Here is an 8,958-nt window from a genome sequence, read left to right as displayed (position 1 = left end):
GCGGAGCTTGCAGTGAGCTGAGATCCGGCCACTGCGCTCCAGCCTGGGCCGCGACAGAGTGAGACTCCGTCTCAAAAAAAAAAAAAAAAAAAAAAGGTACATAAATGTGTTCTACGAAGGAGGGCTTTGTTGAGCTAGGTCCTAATGATAACTGCTTTCCATTATGATTTTTTCTTTATTTTCTTTTTAGAAGGAAGAGATTGTCGTGACTCTCTTACCAGCTGGTCACTGCCCGGGATCAGTTATGTAAGGGGTTTCATTTATTTTGTCATTTTATTATATGTAGATACATATTGTATTTATAGAAATACATTGTTAGGGTCTAAAATTAATAGGGGGCTGGGTGCATTGGCACATGTCTGTAATCCCAGTGCTTTGGGAGGCTGAGGCGGGAGGATTGCTTGAGTTTGGGAATTGGAGGATGCAGTGAGCCATGATCGCTTCAGTGTACTGCAGCCGGGGTGGCAGAGTGAGAGCCTGTCTTTTTTTTTTTTTTTAAAAACAAACAAACAAAAAAGAAAGAAATAACACATATAGGGAGATTTGATTGTCTTTCTAGCCATTTAAGACACATTTGTTCCCAGATTGAACTAGGGGGACAGGTGAGATCAGATTTGAAACATTTCTTATAAAATGGAAGTCTTCATGGCCAGGTGTGGTGGCTCACACCTGTAATTCCAGCACTTTGGGAGGCTTCGGCAGGTCAAACCCTGTCTCACAAAAACTATAAACATTAGCCGGGTGGCGTGGCACACCCCTGTAGTCCCAGCTACTGGGGAGGCTGAGGCAGAGAATTGCTTGATCCCAGGAGGTGGAGATTGCAGTGAGCCAAGATTGCGCCACTGCATTCCAGCCTGGGGTCAGAGCAAGACTCTTGTCTCAAAATAAAAATAAAAATAAAAATAAATAAATGGAAGTCCTCAGCAGCTGTTTCCCCAGTGACCTTGTATTTTATCATCACGTGTATTTCTCCATGAGCAAGAAGGATCTCAACATATAATTGAAAGTGCTAACATATCACAGGGAACGTCTATTACAAACTGGGTAGCATCTCCATTCTGTTATTTTCTACCCAAGGGAAGAGGTAACAGCTAAGTGCCTGGTGTGGTTCTAATTACCATGAGAGTCCATTACCATTGTATTATAATGGATATGTTTGCAGGAAGTATTTACTATGCATCTCACATGTATTTGCTTTATTGGGATTTTACTTGAGACTCAGAAATCACTGGGATATATTTCGTTTTCAGGTTTTTATTTCAGGGCAATAATGGAAATGTCTTGTACACGGGAGACTTCAGATTGGCACAAGGAGAAGTTGCTAGAATGGAGCTTCTGCACTCGGGGGGCAGGTACTTGGCCTCGTATAGGCCTTTTTTTTGTTTTGTTTTTGGTGAGACGGAGTCTTGCTTTGTCGCCCAGGCTGGAGGGTAGTAGTGCAATCCTGACTCACTGCAACCTCTGCCTCCAGAATTCAAGTGATTCTCCTGTCTCAGCCTCCCAAGTAGCTGAGATAACAGGTGAGCGCCACGACGCCCAGCTGATTTTGTATTTTTAATAGAGATGGGGTTTTGCCATGTTGGCCAGGCTGGTCTTGAACTCCTGACCTCAGGTGATCTGCCCGTCTTGGCCTCCCAAAGTGCTGGGATTACAGGCATGAGCCACTGTGCCTGGCCTCTTGTACAGTTCTTGTGTGTGTGACTGAATAAAGTTTTGTTCTGGCTGGGTGTGGTGGCTCACGCCTGTAATCCCAGCACTTTGGGAGGCCGAGGTGGGTGGATCACTTGAGGCCAGAAGTTCGAGACCAGTCTGGTCAACATGGTGAAACCCCATCTCTACTAAAAAATATAAATATTAGCCAGGTGTGGTGGCACACACCCGTGATCCCAGATACTTGGAGGCTGAGGCGGGAGAATTGCTTGAACCCGGGAGGTGGAGGAGCTGGCAGTGAGCAGACATGGTGCCACTGCACTACAGCCTGGGCAAAAGAGCGAGACTCCATCTCAAAACACAAAAAAAGTTACACATAATTTATATCACATTGGATGGCTAACATCAATTTTTTTTCTTTTCAGAGTCAAAGACATCCAAAGTGTATATTTAGATACTACTTTCTGCGATCCGAGATTTTACCAAATTCCAAGTCGGGTAAGTGTGCCTGGAGGAACAGGGTTGTCATCTGGGTGTACTAGTGTTTTTAGTAGGAAGTTTGTAGGGTGACAGGTCAGATCCTAACTGTCCCCGTAGGTGTGAGTACCTGGGAATGTTGGGAAGGAAAAGGCTCTGTGAGGCTCTCCCCCTGTTAAATGTCTCTTTAAAATCCTGTCTAGGAGGAGTGTTTAAGTGGAATCTTAGAGCTGGTTCGAAGCTGGATCACTCGGAGCCCGTACCATGTTGTGTGGCTGAACTGCAAAGCGGCTTATGGCTATGAATATTTGTTCACCAACCTTAGTGAAGAATTAGGAGTCCAGGTATGGTGACCGTTCATTCTTTTTTTTTTTTTTTTTTGAGAGGGAGTCTTGCTATGTCACCCAGGCTAGAGTGCAGTGACATGATCTGGGCTCACTGCAACCTGCACCTCCTGGGTTCAAGCGATTCTACTGGCTCAGCCTCCTGAGTAGCTGGGATTACAGGCATGAGCCACCAAGCCTGGCTAATTTTTGTATTTTTAATACAGATGGGGTTTCGCCATGTTGGCCAGGATGGTCTTGAACTCCTGACCTCAAGTGATCCACCTGCTTCCGCCTCCCAAAGTGCTGGGATTATAGGCGTCAGCCACTGCTCCCAGCCTGTTCATTCTTTTTTATTGCTCCCTTCCATCCTCCCAGCTCACCTTTCCTCCTCCTCCTTGCCCCCAAATAACTGCAAACAGTGACAGATGGAAGCCGAGATCACGCCACTGCACTCCAGCCTGGGCGACAGAGCAAGACTCCGTCTCAAAAAAAAGAAATAAATTTGAATGAGGAGATACGGGAGTGGATTGTTTGCAGTACATGCTCATCTGTTGCATGTCATGTATATGCCTTTAAGGATAGATGATCCTTGATTTTTTTTTTTTTTTTTTTGAGACCGTCTTGCTCTGTTGCTCAGGTTGGAGTGCAGTGGCAGTGGCGTGGTCTCAGTTCACTGCAACCTCCACCTTCTGGGTTCAAGTGATTCTCTTGCCTCAGCCTCCCTAGTAGCTTGGATTACAGGCCTGTGCCACCACACCTGGCTAATTTTTGTATTTTCAATAGAGATGGGGCTTCACCATGTTGGCCAGGCTGGTCTTGAACAACTGACCTCAAGTGATCCACTGACCTCCGCCTCCCAAAGTGCTGGGAATACAGGCGTGAGCCATGGCGCCTGGCCAAGGGTAGATGATTCTTGATTGTTTTTGTCTGTGTGGATGACTGCTTTATTCCCAGCATTTAGAATAAAGCTCGACACACAGTAGGTGTACAAGGAATATTAATTGAATTTCTCTTGAAGGACTGAAGGACAGTATTAACATCATTAAATGACATCCCTGAGCCGAGTCTCCATCATTTTTCATTGCCATCAGTGATGGCAGTGATCCTGGCCAGTTGGCCTTGTGCCTGTTGACATCCTGGCAGAATACCAGAGTGTACTGAAATAGCCAAAAACGGCTTTTCAAGGAAGAAGAGAGGGTTAATTCACTAACTGGGTGTTTTGCCCTGAATGATTAACCTTGAACAATTTATAGGAAATACATTTCAAATAATTTGCATGTACATATTATTTGCCTTAGGTTCATGTGAATAAGCTAGACATGTTTAGGAACATGCCTGACATCCTTCATCACCTCACAACGGACCGCAACACTCAGATCCATGCATGCCGGCATCCCAAGGTACGTGTGTAAGTGATTCCTCTCGTATTGTTTGCGTCATCTATGAAAAAGAAGAAAGGTCAGGACTTCCATTTATAGGCTCTTTGCTTTACAAATGTAAAACCTGAGGCTGCAGTCCTAAGTTGTTAGCTGAAGGTCATGTAACTGTACATTACCATATTCCATGACCATACTTTTCATCATTAGTAAATAGACACAGATCTTTATAGTTTTCTCTTTTTTTTTTTTTTTTTTGAGACGGGGTCTCCCTCTGTCGCCCAAGCTGGAGTGCAGTGGCGTGATCTCGGCTCACTGCATGCTCTGCCTCCCGGGTTCACACCATCCTCCTGCCTTAGCCTCCTGAGTAGCTGGGACTATAGGCGCCTGCCACTACGCCCAGCTAATTTTTTGTTATTTTTAGTAGAGATGGGGTTTCACTGTGTTAGCCAGGATGGCCTCAATCTCCTGACCTCGTGATCCGCCCGCCTCAGCCTCCCAAAGTGCTGGGATCTTTATAGTTTTCTAATGGAATCTATTCATACACATTTGATAATTGAAATTTATTTGTAATGAAATCAGTAATATGTTATAGCTTATAACTTAAACATTTGTGCTATTTATGTATGTATTTATATATTTTGAGACATTCTCACTCTGTTGCTCAGATCGGAGTGCAGTGGCTCACTCTTGGCTCACTGCAGCCTCCGCCTCCTAGGTTCAAGTGATTCTCCTGCCTCAGCCTCCTGTGTAGCTGGGATTACAGGCATCCACCACTAAGCTTGGCTAATTTTTGTATTTTTCGTAGAGACGGGGTTTTGCCATGTTGGCCAGGCTGGTCTTGAACTCCTGATCTCAAGTGATCTGCTCTCCTTGGCCTTCCAGAGTGTTGGGATTACAGGCGTGAGCCACTGCGTCCATCCTGTGCTGCTTATTTTTGAGACTGATGACATGAGTGTGTTGATAAATTTTTTCTTCTACTTGTTTGAGATAAATATCTAGACGTAACTTTTTTCACACTTTAAAATAGTTTCATGTCTTGATGGTCCTATTTCAAATGGATGTTTCCAGTGTCTTTGCAAGTCACATGTCATTTGTTGTCTTTTTTTTTTTTTTTTTTTGAGATAGAGTCTCACTCTGTCACCCAGGGTGGAGTGCAGTGGCGCCACTTCGGCTCACTGCAACCTCCACCTCTCAGGTTCAAGCAATTCTCTTGCCTCAGCCTCCCGAGTAGCTGAGATTAGAGGCTCCCGCCACGACACCCAGCTAATTTTTGTATTTTTAGTAGAGATGGAGTTTTACCATGTTGGCCAGGCTGGTCTCAAACGCCTAACCTCGTGACCACCCACTTTAGCTTCCCAAATGCGGGATTAAAGGCATGAGCCCCCACGCCTGGCCTCATTTGTTTTCTAATGCCAACACAAAACATCCTTCTCTTGTCAAACGCTGAGTACAAGACTTTCATTTTGAATTTGCTTTAAAAAATGTGTTTCAATTAAAATTATTAAGGCTAATTAGTGATCTTTAAATGTAGTGGTTTGAGTGATCATTATTTTTCTCTAAATTTTAAAATATCTTAGCATTAAATCCTGTGTAATTTTTTAAATAAACATTGCATTTATTCATTTGGTTCACTATTGTGGTAGTACTAATGGTTCCATCAGCCAAAAGCCTAAAGTTGCTTAGCCCTTATGATAAAGCATAATTTCAAATGAGAGAATTCTGATCCACAGCATGGAATGTTTTCCTTTAGGCCACTGTGAAAGCTGCAATGTAAATTATTTTTGCTGATTGATAAGCTGCATATTCTGTGTTGCATTCAGGGATTTATTTCTTCATTTTGTGTGCGTATGCTCATATAAATACACATAAATATTCACATATACACACACGTCCCGTGGATTCTTAAATGGATAAAAATGCATATATAAAACAAACCGGCCGGGTGTAGTGGCTCAGCTCATGCCTGTAATCCTAGCACTTTCAGAGGCCGAGACATGTGTATCACTTGAGGTCAGGAGTTCGAAACCAGCCTGGCCAGCATGGCAAAACCCCGTCTCTACTATAAATACAAAAATTAGCCGGGCATGGTGGCACGTGCCTGTAGCCCTATCTACTAGGGAGGCTGAGGCATGAGAATCGCTTGAACCTGGGAGTTGGAGGTTGCAGTGAGCCAAGATGGCACCACTGCCCTCCAGCCTGGGTGACAGAGCAAGACTGCCTCAAAAAAAACTAACAAACAACCAAAAAAAAAAAAAAACCCATAAACTTAGGCAGAGCATAGTGGCTCACACCTGTAATCCCAGCACTTTGGGAGGCCAAGGCAGGCAGATCACTTGAGTCTAGGAGTTCAAGACCAGCCTGGGCAATGTGAAACCCCATCTCTACAAAAAAATACAAAAAAAAAAAAAGAAAAAGAAAAAGAAAAAAAGCTGGGTTAGTGATGCATGCCTGTATCCCAGATACTTAGGAAGCTGAGGTGGGAGAATTGCTTGAGTCTGGGAGGTGGAGGTTGCAGTGAGCCAAGATTATGCCACTGCACCCCAGCCTAGGTGACAGAGTGAAACCCCGTCTCAAGTAAATAAATAAAACAGAAACCTTTTTGTCCCTTTTTCTGTTGGACTCATAGTATTGGGCCCCTTGCCCCATAAATCTTTTAATTGGCAAATTTCTTTTTGCTGTGAATTTTCTCATATCCCAGAAAGTAGCTTAATTAGTAATTTCTTTACTGTCAGGACTACTTTCCTTAAGATGCTATTTCTATCTGCTTAAAATATTTTTTTAGGTCACATACCCTTTAAAAATCCTAACAGGTAAGTACAGAGCTCGTAGAGTCCAGTCTTAACTCGCATGAGCAGCTTCTGAGAAACAGTACCAAAGGCACCCCAAAGAAATTTGAGTGAGATGGAATGTTAATGGTTTGGAAGGTTCTGGATTTAAAAATAATGCCTTTGGAAAAGTTGTCCCATTATTTTTCAACCATTTGAAAACACTTGTATTTGTTAGTTTTTTCCCTCCAAATTTATTTTGAAAACTTTTTAATTTGAATTAATGAATTTATTTTAGACAGAGTTGCTCTGTCACCCAGGCTGGAGTGCAGTTGTGCAATCATGGCTCACTGTAGCCTCAACCCCCCCAGGCTCAAGTGATCTTCCTGCCTCAACCTCCTGAATAGCTAGGACTGTGTACCACCCACCTGGCTAATTTTTAAATTGTTTTGTAGAGACAGAATCCCACTATATTGCCCAGGCTGAAATCTTTTTATTATTACAAAAAAATTTTTTTTTTGAGATGGAGGTTCACTCTGTTGCCAGGCGCAACAGAGTGCAACGGAGTGCAGTGGCGCAATGTGGGCTCACTGCAACCTCCACCTCCCGGGTTCAAGCGATTCTCCCGCCTCGGCCTCCCAGGTAGCTGGGATTACAGGCATGTGCCACCATGCCTGGTTAATTTTGTATTTTTAGTAGAGATGGGGTTTCACCATGTTGGTCAGGCTGGTCTCAAACTCCTGACCTCAAGTGATCCACTTGCCTCAGCCTCCCAAAGTGTTAGGATTATAGGCATGAGCCACTGCACCCAGCCCTGAAAACTTTTTAAACAGTTAAGTCGTAAGCCTGGTACAAGGATCTGGGCCCAGTGTCTCTCACCTGTAATTCCAGCAGTTTAAGAGGCCAAGGCGGGCAGATCTCTTGAGGTCAGGAGTTCGAGACCAGCCCAGCCAACATGGTGAAACCCTGTAACTAAAAATAGAAAATTTAGCTGGGTATGGTGGTGTGTGCCTATAATTTCAGCTACTTGGGAGGATGAGACATGAGAATTGCTTAAACCCAGGAGGCAGAGGTTTTAGTGAGCTGAGATGGCACCACCCCTCTCCAACCTGAGCAAAGCGAGACTCTGTCTTAAAAAAAAAAAAAAAAGACTGATATAAGGAACACCATACACCCTTGGTTTGGATTTACTGGGTTGTCAACACTTTGCACCTCTCTTCCTCTGTCTCTGTATATATAACCAGCTCCCCACTCCAAACCACTTGAGAGTAAAGTTACAGACTCCATGGTACGTCACCTCGAATCCTGCAGCCTGTGGCTCTTGAGAAGAATGTTCTCCTGTATAACCACAATACAGTTCCCTTCCTCAGGACATTTCGTGTTGATATGGTCCTATTAGCTGTTACACAGTCCATGTTCAGATGTCCCCAGTTCTTCCCATGGTGTCCTTTATAGCTTGTGGAAATAGGAGAACACGGGCATCCAGGATTTATCTGAGGGTCATGCATTGTGTTCAGTCAGGCCTAAAGGGTCTCCTTTGATATAGATGGTTTGTCCAGCCTTTTGCGTCTTTGTCTTCACATTGGTGGTTTTGAAGAGTCCAGTCCAGTTGTTTTGCAGACTATTCCCCCATTTGGAATTATCTGATTGTTTCTTCATGTCTACATTTTTTTTTTTTTTTAATGTCTGGAAACTTTTCTACTTTTGTTTTTGAGACTGCCTACAACAGATTTGTAGAAAATGTAGAACTGTTTTTCTATGCTTTTTATCTTTTTTAGGCAGAGGAATATTTTCAGTGGAGCAAATTGCCCTGTGGAATTACTTCCAGAAATAGAATTCCACTCCACATAATCAGTATTAAGCCATCCACCATGTGGTTTGGAGAAAGAAGCAGAAAAACAAATGTAATTGTGAGGTAAGAAAGCAATGTCACAGGTCTTCTGAGAGACACTTTGAGTAAATTGTCTGATTTAATTTCATTTAAGTGCAGTCTAGCCTAAGCCCAAGAATATAACTATATATTATAATTAATTTCTTAAATTTAAACTTTATTTAAACGGAGGGGATGCTGCTTCCAAACCAGTTACACACCCATCAGCTAGTGTATCTTGAGGTTCCCTCTGGGTAGGTTGGTGAGATGGTTGGAGACTGAAGGCATCTGAGTGCTTGGCTAAGAGTAAGAAACTGATGTCATACAGAACAGAGCCCTTGGTGGAGTAGTGGCCATAATGATCACAATATTTTAGCAACATCTCCTTAACTTTGGTTGTTTAGAATATGTGCAACAGGTCCTTCCCCCTCCTTCCCCTCCTCCCCTCCCTCCCTCCTCTCCCTCCCTTTCTCCCCTCCCTTCCTCCTCTC

At 43.5% G+C, this 8,958-nt stretch overlaps 1 protein-coding gene across 8 annotated transcripts in view; it reads left to right on the top strand.

The window, feature by feature from the left end:
* DCLRE1C (DNA cross-link repair 1C) overlaps positions 1 to 8,958 on the top strand; it is a 47,144-nt gene that overhangs the window by 17,949 nt on the left and 20,237 nt on the right. For 5 of the 8 annotated variants that reach the window (XM_011934257.1, XM_011934263.1, XM_011934264.1 and 2 more), the window contains 6 exons: positions 191 to 246; positions 1,251 to 1,352; positions 2,076 to 2,148; positions 2,331 to 2,471; positions 3,752 to 3,853; positions 8,376 to 8,512. In XM_011934257.1, the coding sequence (XP_011789647.1) occupies positions 191 to 246; positions 1,251 to 1,352; positions 2,076 to 2,148; positions 2,331 to 2,471; positions 3,752 to 3,853; positions 8,376 to 8,512 (611 nt within the window). The remainder of the gene's footprint in view (positions 1 to 190; positions 247 to 1,250; positions 1,353 to 2,075; positions 2,149 to 2,330; positions 2,472 to 3,751; positions 3,854 to 8,375; positions 8,513 to 8,958) is intronic. The other 3 variants (XM_011934261.1, XM_011934260.1, XM_011934262.1) reach the window with 1 other exon arrangement.

Source organism: Colobus angolensis, unplaced genomic scaffold (assembly GCF_000951035.1).
Source record: "Colobus angolensis palliatus isolate OR3802 unplaced genomic scaffold, Cang.pa_1.0 Scaffold133, whole genome shotgun sequence".
NCBI classification, from domain to species: Eukaryota; Metazoa; Chordata; class Mammalia; order Primates; family Cercopithecidae; genus Colobus; species Colobus angolensis.
Note: the sequence above shows the minus strand (reverse complement) of the source record. Positions and strands in the feature narration are given on the sequence as shown.